The sequence below is a fragment of the Rhamphochromis sp. 'chilingali' genome (assembly GCF_963969265.1).
Source record: "Rhamphochromis sp. 'chilingali' genome assembly, chromosome: 10".
Taxonomy (NCBI): Eukaryota; Metazoa; Chordata; class Actinopteri; order Cichliformes; family Cichlidae; genus Rhamphochromis; species Rhamphochromis sp. 'chilingali'.
In genome coordinates, this window is record NC_137937.1 from 13,059,483 (window position 1) to 13,077,109 (window position 17,627).

General features: G+C 41.5%; 1 protein-coding gene across 3 annotated transcripts in view; it reads right to left on the minus strand.

Annotated features, from left to right (window-relative positions):
* Positions 1 to 8,364: 8,364 nt before the first annotated feature.
* lmx1bb (LIM homeobox transcription factor 1, beta b) overlaps positions 8,365 to 17,627 on the minus strand; it is a 52,839-nt gene continuing 43,576 nt past the window's right edge. For all 3 annotated transcript variants that reach the window (XM_080895026.1, XM_080895024.1, XM_080895025.1), the window contains 6 exons: positions 17,039 to 17,271; positions 14,303 to 14,478; positions 13,713 to 13,790; positions 13,268 to 13,334; positions 12,410 to 12,571; positions 8,365 to 11,249 (listed from right to left, as the gene is read on the minus strand). In XM_080895026.1, the coding sequence (XP_080751152.1) occupies positions 11,092 to 11,249; positions 12,410 to 12,571; positions 13,268 to 13,334; positions 13,713 to 13,790; positions 14,303 to 14,478; positions 17,039 to 17,271 (874 nt within the window). In that variant the 3' untranslated portion in view covers positions 8,365 to 11,091. The remainder of the gene's footprint in view (positions 11,250 to 12,409; positions 12,572 to 13,267; positions 13,335 to 13,712; positions 13,791 to 14,302; positions 14,479 to 17,038; positions 17,272 to 17,627) is intronic.

The window sequence follows — 17,627 nt, forward strand, 5'->3', positions numbered from 1 at the left end:
GACACCACTGCTGCTGCTGCTGAGTGGCTCAAAATCCTCCCTTTGTGTTTGGATTTGTGAGCTCTTTTTAATTATGTATCAAGAAAGACTCAAAAGAACAAATTGCATCAATACTCTGACAAGGTTAACAATGCCCTATAATACAGATGCAGGTACACATGCAAAACATAGAAAATAGACCCAGAGCAGCTGTGTTAAAGGCAGTGCTAAACACGAGCAGCTATGTTTTCTAGGCAGTTGGACTGGTTAAAATAGAAACTTATCTGTTTCTTCCGATGTGCATTGAATGGAGGCCTTAGAAAAGCGACGAAAAATGCCTCCTGTGCTGACATGCTGTAAAGCTACTGCCAGCAGTTGGTTAGTTAAGCTTGGAAGAAAGACAGGAAAATGGGAGAAACGGTTAGACAAGCCAAGCCTGAAGGTAACAACGTCCACGATGCCTGGCACCCTCATGGTGCTGAAATCATTCAAAACGTTAACACCAGAAAAATCATAACTTTTTGTTCTCAACGTTTTGAAACAAACGAGATATATATATATGTAGATATGTAGATAGACAGAAGTAGAGAGCTGTGTAGCTAAGGAAAACCCCTGTTGTTGCCTTTTTCAGTGGTAAAACTAGCTCACTGAAATACATAGGGATCTCTGCCACATATTAGTCAAACATCACTTCCTGTTCTCAAAAAGAGCCTGTTTAACACAGAAAGCTGCTGCATATTCTGTATCACGAACCTGGCAACATTACGCATTAAATAACAAAGTTTTACTAATTTTATTTCAATGCCCTGCAAGGTTCTTAGCGCTCAGCGCCAAGGAGTTCGTCACGTCCCGCTTGTCAGCACAGGAAGTCAGCAGAGCGCTTTCACCGAGGCGGGCACAGCGAGTCTGATGACATGCATAAAGGTGGGGATGAGGAACATGTGAACTCAGAAACTGACGTGCCTCCTTAGCAGCAGGGACGCCTCTACCCCCGAGGAAGCCCTGACTTCAAGATTCGGGGCAGCCCGTTCCGATGCAGCGCCATGCGAAGGTCTGACTGCACTAAGCAGGAGCTCTGAGAAACTCGAGCCTGGAGCAAAGGCACGCATGCTGATACGCACAGCAGAAAGAACCGGCTGGGGCAAAAGCAGGGCTGAGGCTCGGATTAGATCACATGTTACTTTGAGAAAAAAAAACACCATAGTACACAGCTGTGTTGTGCTCGGGTGGCTCTAGTTAGCCGACGGACTCTAGTGTAATCAATATTTACTCATAACGGCCACACAGGGAGGTCGTGACCTTTGGTGTTGGTGGCTGGTTATAATCTTGAGTTAGGGCTCGTAGATCCTGATCTATTGGAACGCTCAGTGAACAATTTCATTACAGCTATCAGTCATGATGCATATTACAAGAGCTGGTGATAAAATATCTTTACTCATTCATCAGCGGAAACCTGTTATAACAGTCTTAAAGCTAATTATTTGTCCGTTCAAGCTATCGGCGTGCTTCCTATGGCAAGGACTTAAAGGTCACGCTGTCTTTATTACACACAACATTTCATCTCTAAATCCATCTTCATTAAAACAGTGGGAGGACAATGGCCTTCCTTGAACTCCCAACACTTAACCTCGCCAGGCACAACAATATTGTAAAAGTGCAAATCTCTCTCCAAAATGGCCCCACAGTTAATAATTAAGCCATGACATTTGGGGGAGACACCAAAAAATCCATATGGTGAAATTTACTAACCTTTTGAAAAGCTAGCAAGAGGAGGCAGTTCATCCGCAGTTTATTTGGGGCCGTTTTAGTCCATATAATAAAAACACACCGAAAGGTCGGGTGGCGCACAAAGGATGATTGTATGCTGTTAACTGGAAGAGAGCAGGAGGCTAATCAATGCTCTCCACATCAAAACTCTATTAGAGGAGCGCTGTCTCTCGGGAGGGGGATTGGACAGAAAGACAGGACGGACAAATGATATTCATATGTAACACTATGGATTATAATTGTCATGATGTAGTGATAATCGTGCTGGTTCTTGCTACAATGTAAAAGGTCAGTTTGGGGCAGAGTCACACTGACCTCTGTCCTCTGAAAACACAAATTATTAAATTACAGTGGGTCAAATGTTCAAACGGTGGGAGTCAAATGTGGCCCAGTGGTCATTAGATGATCTCAGTGCAATAGCTAGCATGGCACTCAGTAGATACTGATTTACAGTTTTAAAAACATCTTACTAATTAGCCGGATTTAATTTATCTAAACAAACAGAAAAGCATCTTTTATAACCAGTTAGGTGGAGGACGTGGGTCAAGCTCTATTTTGAGAGCAAGCGTATGTCTTTTAACTCACTGACGGTCTCCAGAAAGTCATTAAGGGTATATAATAAATAGGGTATACATGACAGGAGGTGTGCCAAATACAGAATTCCTAACAGTTTGGTTTAGCCCGCACTGGCTGTTGACTTTCAGATTTACTGTCCACGCTCAACTCTGAGTGTACACTGCGAGTGATTTATCAGCCTCACAGGTGAGTTCTGTCAAAACATCCAGGGCTTAAATATACAGCTCTGGGCTCACCTTTTCCTGCATCGTATCCTACACCCAGAGGTAATGTTTGTGTGAGCTGCTGTGAACAGCCAGGGGAGACTTCCTCCTCTCCTGTTTGACTTCATCCACACAAGAGTGAAGGAGTTACTCTGAATTCAGACTTTAACAAGCTTTCAGATTACTTTTATATGCACACGTACTTTGGGAATAGGAGTAACTCAAGTAAAAGTCTTTCTTTCTTTTTTTTAAGGCTCTCTTAATAAATTGCCCGAGAAACCTGAACTGTATTGCACTGCACACACACTCTTCCTCCTAATGTGTTTAATATGATTGCTGCATTTATCTGCCAGAGTGACGAACTTAATTCTCTGCTCCCAGTTTGACAAATGCACAGCGCATCCATGACACACCCTGTTGGACAAAGGTTTGCTTGAACTGTGCCGGTGTCTATTTTCCGGAAGGTAACTTAACACAAGGAGTAATCATAAACACAGGTATCAGCTGGCTGCGCACGTGATGATTTGGAAAACATATCAGTACTAATTACCAATCGCTCTTCATGTGAGTGAAATTTGATTGACTTAGCTTGTCATTTAGTCCTCAAGAGAATGCCAAAATTACAAGTGTAATGTGGGAGCATAAACTATCCTCTGCTAGAGCTAGAGTTGAAAGACAGCATGGGGATTGTAATCTGCATTATTACACCGCCGCACAGCCTGGAGCTGGTACACTGATCATAAAAGCAAAATTCACTTTGTGGACAATTAGAATATTTGCCTGAACTTTAATTTCTTTGAAGGCCTTATTAGTGCTTAGTATTACTTCTTAAAACATCTGAAGGGAGAAACGAGGCCTCATATGAGTCAATCATTGTGACGGCTGCCATCTTTGGAGCCAAAAGTGACTATATTTGGACATGAAGGTTGAAGTTTAAGTCGATTAAAGTTAACTTGCTTGGCTACACTAAATAACCACACGCACAAATAACCTAGTGGAGTTTTACTCCCCACAGTTAGCACATCTGCCGCACAGCCCGCCATATTATTTGTTAAATAATTGCATTAAAATTGCTCCGCAAACAAAGCTGAGAGGTTCATGTATTTATGTGTGGGCAGGTGAAGACAATAGACAGTCCATGGTAAAAGACTAATGTAAGCACCGTGATGTCACCCCTTGGTTTTACAACCCACATTTTGAAGCTTCAACCTTGAAAATTTTTATACTGACTTTCAGAGCCAGAAGTCACCACAAGCCGGATGAGAGGGTGGAGAGCTAACGCTAGCCAGCTTGGTTAGCAGCTGCATCAATAAACTGTGTGGGTGAAATGTACAGGCACACATGTTTGCTAATTAGTGCTGCAATAACAGGCTGATAAAATACTAGAACGTTCCTCACCAGAACGGAAGTACAAACTTCTTGGATGGTCTGTACCACAGGGCGAGCTATAATGCTAACCAGGTAATCCAATAGAAATGCTCTAAAGCACACACATGGTGAAGAGATCCAATGCAGTTACTGGAACGAGGCAGACGGACAGACAGTGATTGGCTGTCAAGGTGAATACGCCCATAACTGTTGGGAACTATCAAAAGCCTTTTTTTTTTTTTTAAACTATCCTTTTTAACATAAGAGTTGACTTTTAGAGCCAACCCACATGGTACCCCTGTGAGATTATCACATAGACTAAAACTGACATTTTAACTTCATCAGTGTGCATGTCTACTGCTATACTGGCATTCACATCTAATTCAAAACTTTGTTGTGCCTTAATTATGTAGTGCATATCATATGGGAGTTATGTAGCTCCACTTTTCCCTTTTTAATAGAATTATAACTGCAATATGCATGACTCTGCACACTATGACTAAGGCACAAATAATAAAATGTTATGCTTAAGATATTACCCAATTGTCAGATGATGTGGCAAATTTGTAATGTCCCTGGAGCCTGGGGTTGGAGAGAGTGCAGGACTTAGATTCCAACATCAAGGGAGAGGCTCCCGGAGGGTGAGAGTGCTGCCTTGTGTCGGACCTTAAGGTCACCATTCCTTCGGCTAATGCCCCTGGCATCACCTTCCTCCTTGACTTCAAACACCCTGGCTACGCTCCTAGACCATGTACCAATAAGCACTAATAATGCAGAAAAATGAAAACCAAAACAGATGGGCTCCAATAGAGGTGGGGATTACTCAGCCCTATCCAGGGCTCTATCTACACCCCTGGGCGCTGAGATGTGAATCCCGAGCTGTTTTTTTCTCAGCATAAAACAAAGGCAGGAGGTGAATAAAACAGTTGCAGCAATATGTTTACGTGTGCCAGAAATGTTTATGGCAAGGTTCCAATAATTTCTTTTTAGATGTGAGAGGATAGGACTGGATTTTCACTGAACCCTCCTTCGAATTGTGGCTTTTGTATTTTATTTTAAAGTCTTACATACTACAAATATGCTGACCTCTATGAACACTGTTCACATATCTATGGCACGCAGTTTATGGTGCTACAGTACACTAGTTGGTTACAGTGAAACCAAGAAGTACTGTATGTTGGACATGTAACTTGCATATAATGTGTCATACAGAGGCACCAATGTCTTGCGCCGCTGACTGACACAACAGGGCAACACACTGCTGTGAGGGCATGCTCGGAGGTTTGGCTATGACCTCTCACTCTGGTAAAAAAAACCACACTATAGCCTTTTATTTGATTATGCACAAGCCCTCAAGGCTCAAAGAATATGTGTCAGACGCTGCTTAAAAGTCTCCCTGAACAATTAACCACACGCCATGGAAAATGCCCAACAAAAACACCCCCAAAACCTCCCCCAACCGTCTCAACTGGGGACTCGCTGTGAACTCCTGCGAACCCTGGGAAATCATGAGAAGAAATCTAGACAGTGCTAAAACCCACAAACGTCTGAGTGTCTTTGGCCTGGCAAAGCAACAATTAATTGGATTTGGTTGGAAAGAAAATGTAACTGTGACGCTCAGAAATGACAACTGGGAATGCCAATTAGAAGAACAGTAAATTTTAAACAATGGGCATTTCAAAATAAAATTGAAAAAAAAAATGGTTTGAATGAGCCCCTCCCTGACTGAGTGAGTGCGATGAAGTAAGGGTTGGATGTGCGGCCCTGTTGTTCACTCTTCAGCTACTGTCTCGGGTCACGTTGTGCTTTTATGGGGCAGCTGGTCAGAAACTTGCTTTAAATTACCCCGAATAACAAATCGAGCTCCATGTGTTTTTGATGGGCCGGGAAAGAAAAGCTAACAGTTAAGGAGACTAAATGAACCACAAACGTCCAATTACGTCTCAGGTAGAAAATTTCAGGATTTTGGTTATCTAATGAAAATATTGTCACTAGACTCATTTCCTACGTGGTGCCAGAAAGGTAGAAGAGAAAATGTGTTAACAGTATACTGAGGGTTGACTCTTTAACTCTTGGTGAGTTTGTGTCTCCAGCTCAGGTTTCAGGGTGACTGTTTTTATATCGGGGCCACGCTTACCTCAACCTCTGACGGTCTCTTTTGGCCAATTCACAACCAAGTGCCAGTGAACAAGCAGTGACATGGATTATGTTTGCTCATTACCGTGACTTTTTTGGCAAACGAAAAGTAAAACTGTAGGGAGATAGTTGATGAAACACATGTATTTGCTTGTGTTTTTGTTTTTAAGTCTAGTCTACTCCACACCTGGAGGAGATTGGATAGAGTAGATATTTATATTATAAAGATTATGACAGTTTATGACAGGAAAGAGTTTTATCATAGGAAATAATAAAAAATGGAAGCTATCCCTTTCCTTTGTTTGAGCTAGATTAGAATTTAAATTCAGTCAAGATAAGCTAACAGGGTAGTGGCGACAGCTACATGTTTACCATCCAGGCATATTGCCTTCTAAATCTTGACAGGAGAGAGTGCTGTGATGAAAGCACATCACCACAATTTAGCTAAATGATTATTTTCAGAAGTTATTCAACAAGACCAATCTAGTTCTAAACCAAAATTCAGGACATTCTGGACAAACATGTTGAATGGTTGATTTTGTTTTGTTTTTTCCAAAAAGGAGAATTAGACAGAACACTGGTTCATCCCTTAAGTTAAGTCTCTTTTGAATGTTTCACAGGTCTGAAAATGAGTGAAAAAGCAGCCAATGTTCAAAATATGTCGTAGGATTTATGGTTTTTGAGGTTTACTCTCATCTTTTCCACTACAATGTCAGCAGTAGGACCTTCTGTCCTCCTCCACACCTAAACACCTTTCTGTAAGCTCACCTGGCCTGGCCTGAAAGGAGAGCGCTTGAACCAACTGTACCGTGGCCCCCGTGCAAACACAGTGTGTGCGTAACAGCCTCATTCATGTTTACTGTAAGTGGAAGTCTTTGTCATGTCTGTTTACTCAGTCTTTCACATCTTTCACACTTGAATCCACATATATATTAGAAACCTGACGCTAACATGTTCGTTGTTCTCATTAAACCTGAAAACAGACACACACTAAGTCAAGCAGACAGTCGCAAACAGACGCACACACTGTTCAGCCTGACAGTTTATCATGTTTGCTATGCTTTAGTTTATCTGCTGCATGGCAACTTAAGCTGACCGTGCCTTTTATTCACAGCTGGGTTTGACGAATATTTGGGGTGTTTTAAAACCAAAATCTCACCCGTCCAATGAGTACCCAGTCTAAGACTAAGATGATGTCACTGTAGGGCGTTTCCTCCTTGTGGAATGACAAGCGAAGATAAATGGCAGTGTAAAAGTCCAACACCTGGCTGTCAGATTGAAGACAAGATAGCCATCGACAGTAAATGTTATATATAGGTAGATGGAGAGAAGATAGTGCAGTCATCTTCTGTTATGTTCTAGCTAGTTACATTTTGCGAAGCATACCGAGACACAATAAGACACAAGATCATGCGTGTGTTGATTAATCTGTTTGGTCACATGACTAAACAGACTGTGGGTGGAAGACTGCCTGGCAGCACTGAGAACTGTCGGTGAGATGAAGGAGCACCCAGATGGTACTTCCAAGCAACCGCCCGACAGCCCTGAGGTTATAGGTGGGGTTTGCGCTGTAGTCGTGCAGCTGTACTGGTATGTCACCTGAACTTTTCTCCGACCTCACCCTCAGCCCACATAGGTGTTTATGCCTTAACGTCCGCATTCTCTTACAGACAAGTCATAAACTGGAATGTTTTCATGCTTACTCAGGTCTGCTACTGATGTTGGACAAATTAGCTAGGTTACAGTTGAGTTGTAAATGTAGTCAATGAGTTGTAAAGGACTTACATAAGTTCTAACTAATGCCAGTGTTATAAAATGTTCACAAAAAAACTCTAACACGCTAATGTAAAGTAGTTATCTTTACTGTTTTCACAATTTTAGTACAGTATAATGTTTACTAAATACAGAAGCATTTAAATTAAGTATTGGTGCTAAAAGAAAAGTCAAGTGACCACCAGTTTTATTAGGATTGAACTTTTTGGGACCAATAATGTCTATTATTTTTCGAGAACCATTGATAATGCTGCTAAAAATTAAAGATGAATTTAATGAATTGTGCATAAAGGCCATTAACTGAAGTAGCTCACACGTGCTGAGAATAGTGTGAATATAGAGTACTGTTCTCACAGAACTGAAAAACTAAGGATATGTAGCACAGAGTTATAAGCTAAGGCTAGCTAGCTTGGTCAGCTAGATGTTTTCCTTGGGATACACAGATACCTGCACATTAGTGAAAGTAACAAACATATGATATACAGATACTGCACTAACTCTCCATACTTGCTCCACTGTGGTATTATTATTATTATTATTTTTTTTTTTTTTTTGGGGGGGGGGGGGGGGGGGTTCTATGTTATGTTTGCACCAACTTGGAGATATCTGTGTCTGCATGATGCACCCATACAGTCATGGATTCACCTTGCTAAGGCCTTATTCATGCAGGACTATGGACCAGTCAGTAACCCCCACTAGTTGCTAGGGAAAAGTCTGTGCAATTTGTGAGAGGTATACGGGGCTGCACTGAAAACCTTCTTGCTTTGGTCACTAGCACTTTGTAAGGAAGACAGCAACTTGTCTGCAAACACTGGCAAAGTATTCACCAAATTCTAGTATAACTGGGTAAAGTATGATGGAAACCATAAATGGAGACTGTTCATCTTCAAAGTCAAAATTGGGCCTTTGAAATGTGTTAGTTGTAGCAGTGAGGCCCAACCTTTACTCTGAAGGTGAACAGTCTCTGTTTCCAGTTTGCATTGCACTTCTTCAATTTTCTGAACAGGTTGGAGAATAAATGGTGGATATTTGTAGACAAGCTGACGTCCTCCATGGAAACTACAGGTGACCCCAGCAAAATGCTAGTGACCAAAACAATCACAAAAAGGGCTTTGGTGCAGCACCTTTGTTGGGACCAATTTCAACTAGCAGCAGCCAACGAATTGGGCAATATACCAAATTTTTCCCTAGTGATTGGAGATTTCTAGAGGTTCACTTACTGGTCTCTAGATCTAGGTGTTTGATGCCTAACCAAGTTAATACCATGATTCAAAGTCTATTAAAGTTTCTCGAGTGACATCCTACACACATTGATCAAGAGTTGTCAGTTGTATTACACATGTTACAACCATGGTTGCTAGGGAAATGTGTTTTACCCTGACTAGATGGCAGCAGCAACAGTGGCTGTTGCTGAGAGAGATTAGTTCTGGGTCCTGGGGATAGCTTTGGTTGTTATTTCCACAGTTGCCTATAGTTTTTTCCTGTGTCTACAAACACTTGTTAACTACTAGCTGAGCAATATAAAAACTTGAAAAACTGTAACACAAACCAGAAATGAAAGAAGGTTCATCTTCAAAGTAAAAGTTGAGCCTCAGTGCTGCAGCCAACATGTTTCAATTTTTACTTTGAAGACAGATGGTCTCCATTTCTGGTTTGTGTTGCACTTTTTCAGGTTTTACTACAGCTCAGCTAGTAGTTTACAAGTGTTTGTAGACAAACATGAAAAACTTTTCACAGTTTAACTGCAGCTCAGGGACTAGCTGGCCGGTGTGTGTAGACAATTCTGCCACTTCCATTCAAACCACGATTGCAGCAGTATGCTAGTATGCTTGCCAACCAGTTGGGGAATACACATTTTTTGCTAGCAACCATTGTTTGAAAGGGGGTCACTGGCAGGTCTGTTGGCCTGCGTGACTGGGGCTTTAACAATCATTTTGCCAGCGACTGCCATCAACCTCCAGCAACTACCAATAACCAGTCAGGCAATACTAATTTTCCCCTCACGACGAAAGATTACTGGATGGTCACAGACAGTTCTCTAGGCCGGTGTGATTGGGGCCTTATTCATACCATGACTGTCACATGTCCAAAATGATAGACAAGTTAACATCAGAGGGTTAATCACATGTCTGCAAAACATCAAAAGGACTGACTTTCTTTTGGAATTAGCCTCAAGTTGTCATTTGAGCAACTGCAGTTTTTGGCACTCCCACACTGGCTTAATTTTTGAGCCCCAAAAGTTGGTAATACTTGATGACTTGTCACTGATGGTATTTATTTAACATTATCAGGAGAAAGACATTGTTTATTCATCAAACCAGTCGACTTTGGTCAATTAGCAACTTTAACATTTTGATAATGCACATAGGACAATGACAACAAAAGGTTTATGGTCTGTATGAAATAAATAGCAACTTTGCCCATTTACAGCTTGGCTGAATAAAACAAAAACAAGAGGGTTAATCTTCATATTAAAAAGGTATACAGATGAGCTGTGATACTCATGAACTCACTAATTCCTCAACAAAAATGCTCTCCTTTTTAAATAAAGCTTTTCCGTTTTAATATGTACCTTCAAGAGCCTGTTATAGTTAAATAAATAGAATGCTTTCCATTTTTAACATGCACATCCAATTTGCCTGGGGAAAGTATTTACACTTCACTGATCCTACTTGTCCACCAAATTCTCCACTTTTGTCTCAGCTAAACAGTTCTTTCTCTCATACATACACAAATGTACAGTCACTCTTGCAGACATGCTGCACCTATTTACTATTAACACAATATCTAAACCTATGGAAAGTGATCAAAATGCTAACGGTGAACATGGAATCCCATGTAGTGTGAAAGAAGAAACAGTCCAAACACCACATCTTAACTGGGGGAGGAAGGGAGGGAGGGGGGAGCTTACAAAAACTTTTTGTTTACAATTGATCATGCACTGTATAAATTCTTTGTGTTATTTGGCTTGAGAGTGTGTAATCAGTGGCTTCAATATCTACTTATTTCCTTTAAGTGAACAAAGAAAAGAGTAATATTTCCTGTGACAAATAAGCAATCCTACCAAATAATCTCTAACAATATTTAAGTCTTTCCCCCAGGAATCGTCACTGTCCTACAATAAGTGGTTTTACTATCTTTTCAGTAAGCTTCCACACATAACCAGGAGCTACTGCAAGGAGGTGTTTCTTCTGTCATGTCCATGTTAGCGTAGGTCCTGGCCATCCATCGCTCTTCAGGTTGAGATGGGCAGTTTATTCTGCGCTAATGTTAGCTTCCTCTTCTGTTTTCATGACGCAAAATAAGAGTTCTGCATGGAGTAGAGGCGGTCGATGGGGTTCCCCACGCGGGCCTGCAAGGAGTTGACTTCTGACGATGCCATGAAGCAGTCACTGAGGCTGGTTAAGGACGTGTCACTGTCTATGTCATGGAATGCAGAATCATTACCTGCAGAGAGCGGATATGGAAAAAGCCGTCAGGATTCAGAGGCAAAGGCGTCATTCAAAGAGCACAACACCCTACTCTGGCTGTGAAATCGGTGTAATCTTGTATTTGAGATTTATAGCAGCGTTGGGAAATTATAATTACTAATAGTCCCTTTGAGAAACTGCTGTTATGTGTCATCACAAATGTGAGAACTGTTTTGTTAGATATCATCAAAGCTCACTTTTTGCTGCGCTCACTGGGACAATTGCAGTCTGTGAGGGAGCATGTAAACAAGGGGCGTCCTCCTAAAAGATCTGGTTAATAGCAACTGTTTACGCCTTTCATAAAACCTCAACATGTTATTTCTCTGGAGGGAATAGTTAACTTTATTACACTCTGGATCTTAATGATAGTGTTGCACAAAATGGGGACAGTGTTTTGAGACATATCTTTTAATGCCTTGCCAATATTGTTCTTTTCCCCAAACCAAAGGAGAGTGATGAGACTGGGGATATGGTTCTTACTACCGAAGAGAACTAAATGGAGGCAAATTATAAGGAAGTTATGAACTTCAGGAAATGGTCCCTCTGGGACATGTTGAGGACATCGCTCGAAAATGTGTTATTCCAGTTACATCCTGTGGACTAACACTTGATTGACTGATTTTTTCTTTTTTCTTTTCCCCCCTCCCGCCTTTGTTTGCGCTCTAATTCCTTCCTTTATCAAACAGAAATCTGAGACTTGTTGTTTTCCAATTCTGATTCATTAGCTCACACGGTCTTCAATCATTATTTGCAGTGCATTTTATCTTAAGCTGCCCACATAGACCACATGTTTTTACCAACATTCGGAAACATCATCAGTAACGGGGCTGGGGGCAAGGAGTTAAAACCATATTAAACAGATTTGAAATTACACTTCAAAACCCAACGGCTTATGAGAACACTTGTGTTATCTCATGTGGGAGGAGAAGCTGCTCGTTCTTCTCTGTGAGCAACTTAAATCAGGGGGCTGTGGCCTGAGCACATGTCCCACACTGGGGAGCTTTGAGGTTGATCAAGGGATAGGCATGTGTGCGCTTTGTAAGCAGCAGTGGGGTTTTTGGGGGGTGTAGTAGTGTGTGTGTGTGTGTGTGTGTGTGTGTGTGTAAGGGAGGGGTGGGGGGTGGGGTAGATGCTCACCATATGGGTTCATATGGTCCCCGGGCATCTGTGGGGGGGTGAGCCCCTGTTGGAACGGGTCTGTGCTGTAACCATTCTGATCCATGGCGACCAGCTGCTGCTGCGGCGGAGCCAGCGGTGTGAAGGAGTTCATCATCCCTTCCATTCGATTAGACATCACCTCTGCAAGGCAATGAAAGCAAAGGGGCAAAGTTAATACAGCCAACAAGAAGACTTCAGATGAGTCTGCAAAATATTAAATGCCACTACGCAAACAGAGAGCCGGTGACGCTGACCAAGAGAAAACTACAGAGTAGGTACTTCCTGATAGATTCCTATTTGTACCCCAAATATGTGGATTGCTCGCCCTTGTTGTTTTTATGGAAACATACGGTAGTCCTCGCTGTGGCTTCTCTCCCATTTCCCTCTACAAACAATGCTCTTGGCTAACTGAATGTGGGACGCAAAGTTCTTGTGGCTTCATCACTGGAGCCCATCCCCATTCGCTTTCCTTTATAGTGGTTAGGTGAAATGATGATGATTCATTTCATTTGGCTTCCAAACTGAATTTCCATTTTACCCTTCATGTGAAGTGCCCTTGTTTACACAGTGACATATTTGTAATTTGTAATTCAGCATCAGTAGCAAATACAGCTTTGATTAGAGCGCAGCGTAAGCGAGAGAAGAAAAGTTCCTGTTTTGAGATTAAGCAATTGGTACACCTTCTCCCTATTCCGATGTCAACATCAACAACAAACTATTGCCGCGATACAAACACTCTTGACCTACTTGGAGATATGTACAAATATCACTTTAAGCTTGGGGCTGCCGGAGACAATGGGCCTCCATTGTGTTTGCAGGGTATGTGGAGCATCGTACCTTGGCCAAGTCTTTGAGAATTCTGTTGTTCTTGTTGTTGCTGCTGTCTTCTTGCCAACTTCTTCATCTGAAACGAAGGAGTCAAAGTTGTGAGGAACTCCCAAAACTAACATGCTCTCTTTAATTTAAAAAGGATGCTCCTCGCTCTTCACCCTTGAATGAACTGCGTAAAATCTGTATCTGAGCGCACTTCATTGTCAAATATCAAAGGTTTTCACAAGATAATCATCAGAAAAGAGGAGGGCGTAGACATTTAATGCAAGAGTGAGCTAGATTTGCAGCTCCTTGCTCTTTTGCATTTGCAAAAGGAATGCAGTGATAAGTTTAACACACATAGTTGTGGTGATTTACTAGCTGAACTCTAAAATGGACCGAAGCTGCTTTTTTTGGGAGTGGGTAGGGTAAGGACACAAAATGCAATTTGTTTTGTGGTATTTGCTCTCACCTTAGCTCTCTGGTTCTGAAACCACACCTGGACCACCCGAACACTGAGTCCTGTCTCTGCAGCCAGAGTCTCCCTCACCTGAAAATCCAAACAAAATACTGTGAGCATCACACAAAAAACCGAAACGCTTCACAGCCCTCTGAAATCCCGTTCCGCCTTAACATAACTGCCACAGTTCCTAACAGCCGCACTGCTTCTTTGATTTACTTTTAAGTCAATGCTGACTGAATGCAGTGGTCTTTTTGGACCTACTGGTTATTGCCGCTTCAAAGTTCGGACCAAGTGCAGCGCCTGTTTTAGGGCCCGGGCTATGGAGGGAGTTCTCCTATCTCAGTGTGACATTTGGTGCAGACGGAGTGCGTTACACCAGACTGCCTCGGTTAACACAGAACAGAATGCTGCTTGCCACTTCAAAGCTCAGCTTTGAGGTGGGGGAGATTTTTTAATTTGAGAATTTTATTTGTCAAACTACTGTAGGGCTCGTGGTTCGCATCTCAACTTCTATCTAAACCCTTACCAGGGAATTAAAAAAACATAAATCTCAGATTTTCTTTACTCAGTTGCAGCTGGTTATTAAAGCTTTGTCTTACCTTTCTGCAGGGCTTTGAAGAGACCTCAAAAGAAGCCTTAAAGGCCCGTCTCTGTTGAGTGGTCAGAATGGTTCGTGGTCTTTTGGGCCTCCTTGGATCCTTGCTGTCATCCCCCTTCCCCTGGCTCCCTATGCCTTTCTCTGGCTTGATGTCCAACTCCTCATCGTCACTTTTCTCTGTAAAGAGAATCAGTTCTCTGTATCATGAGCACAAGCTTGAACTGCCTACACCCTTATTTTTTTTGTCTATGACAGTCTGCTGATAAATATATTTTCATTCTTCCCTATTTCAAGAGATTCACACACCACAAGTGCCTAATCAAAGGAGACACATGTGTTTTTGATACATTATCAATTTATTACAAAAGGAAAAGGCCTCATGTATGATTAGACCTACAGACATCTATGGAAAGCACAGTGAAATATGCACATTTGTCACTGAACTGGACACAATGTCACTAGTAAATTATTACTCTCAGCTTTCTCTGATTTACACAGAATCAATCTCTGATAAGAGTACTACATCAAGTGCAACATGAAACAGGCAATGAGTACATATGGGAAATGCATCTCCTGCAACACAATATGTAAGATAGTCTCGATTCAAACTTAACCTTAAAATAATGACGGAATTTATACACTTTGCTAAACTTTAACTGTCAAGGGCAGGATATTAAAATCTGGGTCAGTAAAATTGCTGTCATTTATATATATATATATATATATATATATATATATATATATATATATATATATATATATATATATATATATATATATGTGTGTGTGTGTGTTCAGACGTTAAATTGGGACAGAGCTGTCTGTTGGGAAGCCCCACCATATTCACTTTTCACTGTTATCAGGGAATATTATGACAAGCACCCACTGATATTGATATTGCTTAGGCGAGATAATGTCCATTTTGCTTCACAGTTTTTACTTGTTTCAGTGAAGTCACCTATCTTTCTGATGCAGCAACCCACTGCACTCATGGTGTCGCAGACTATATAATAATATAACAGTTATTTAAATAAAATGCAACATGAACAACTGTAAACATAATGGAACAAAAAGAAGGACTATATTTCACAGAACTTGAATTTGTATTTTTCTGTCTAATTCTTTAAAGAATAGCAACAATTTCATCACTAATTTATTTACACCATTAGCTCTATCTGGATTTAGAGTAATTAAAATTGAGCAAAATATAAATAATTAATGTGTTAGCCCTGCGACAGACTGGCGACCTGTCCAGGGTGTACCCCGCCTCTCGCCCTATGACAGCTGGGATTGGCTCCAGCGCCCCCCGCGACCCTGAAAAGGATAAGCGGTAGCGAATGGATGGATGGATGGATAAATAATTAATGTTTCATAGAGTTTTCCGTTTCCTGAGACCTGATTTTGTTTAATAACTGAAAATAATTGACCTGCTAATCTGCTTCCACAACCTATGAGTTAATTATACTAAATGCTATTTAAAAAGAGGCAGGCCCACTGAGTAAAGAAGCATTTCCATCAAGCTAAGCTAAACTGTGAAGCCAGCAAGCATGGTTTGAACAGAGTATCAGACCAACTCAAATAAGACAGTAGTTTGAAAGCTAATTTACTGAATTGCAAGTTGTAATAGGCTAAATATCTGCACATGATGCAATATTATATAATGTAACACCACATAATGCTTTATACATAAACTGGTTTGGGCTGGTCACATCCTTTAGCTGATTGCTAGTAGATGCTGAAAAAACAAAAAACAAATGACGATAGAATTTTTATTATTCAGTTATTACATTTAATTTTTTTTTTTCATATGAGGCTAAAAGAAAGTGTTTACAAATCAAAACTACAATTGCTGTTAACAAACCCCAATGACTTCAGGGCGCAGGCGCATGCTTGATGGCTTATTGTCTCCTGTCATCTGGTTCTGATATGTAACCAATGAAAACCTACATTTCATCTGCCACATGCCGAGGTTAACCTCTATTCATGTCAACATTTTCTCCATCTTTAAATTCTGAGACATGCACAAAAGACATGCCTGTGCGATACACTGGGATACAAGCAAACGAGGAAGACGTGGAGCAAATATTCCCACAAGTTGACAAAAGTTGACACAGGCACAGATGTATTTGACAAATTCCCTGCTTTTGTGCATGTTTAAATGCGAGCCAGATGGTAGTGAACAGCGAGGCTTGGCAAGATGCCTCAATGTGTATGGAGGCTATAGGAGAGGAACACTAGAGCTGATAAGAGTGGAGGTGCAGGCTTTCTGCAGAAAGGCCTCAAATCCCTCTGTCACTCACCGTGATACAGTGATTTAATTCTTTCCAGCACCAGATCCTGCCCACGCATGGAGCACCATTAATACAGGGTGGCTTGGCTTTGTCCTGCTTCCACTTCCTACTGTATCATAAACTTACGCTCCCTGCTCGAATGAATGCTACAAAATCAGCCACTGAAAAGCTGCAGATGGAGCTACGCTAGACCTTTTACGGCCTGGGCTGTAAGCAAGACCTCAGATGTCAATACATCTAGTATCTAGAACTGCTTTATTCCTTTGCTATTAACAAAACTAAAACTAAATCCAGTAAGATTCAGAACCAGGTTCCTCGTGGAGGACGTCTTAGGTGGCCACAGCTGTGATGGGACAGAGCATACAGAATACAACACCCTGGTGCCATTTGACGATCGCACCACAGTGTCGTTCTCACTCTTGTGTGAGAGGGTGCAGAAGGCTCACCTGAGTCTGAGTCATCCGGGCTGACCGAGCTGAGTAAGTCTTTCTCCCTCTCGTAGTCAATCTTGCAAAGCAGCTGACCCTCCTTCAGAACAAACTCATCGCCCTTCCTCAGCTGGCGGTCGCACACGCAGCAGCAAAAGCAGTTCAGGTGGTAGACGCACTCCAGAGCACGCATCACAAACTCTGTGGGGGCGATTTTCTCCATGCAGCCGCTGCACTTGGTTGCAAACAACCTATAAAGAAATAAAAGAGAATATGGTAGGAAGTGTGGTGATTTAAACAGAACACCCAAACCGAATTTTGCTGTTCAAAGCAGCACTTGTGAAAAAGATAAAAATAACACAAGTAAAAAAACATGCATTTTCTAAATGGAGGTATTTATTGTTAAGGGGGAAAGAAAATCCAAAGCTACGCGACCCTGTGTTAAAAAGTGATTGCCCCATAAGCCTAATAACTGGATGTAGTCAAGCATCTTTTACAGCGTTGTGCAGGAATTTTGACCCACTCTTCTTTGCAGAATTGTTGTAATTCAGCCACATTGAAGGGTTTCTGAGCATTAACCGGCTTTTTAAGGTCGTGCCACAGCACC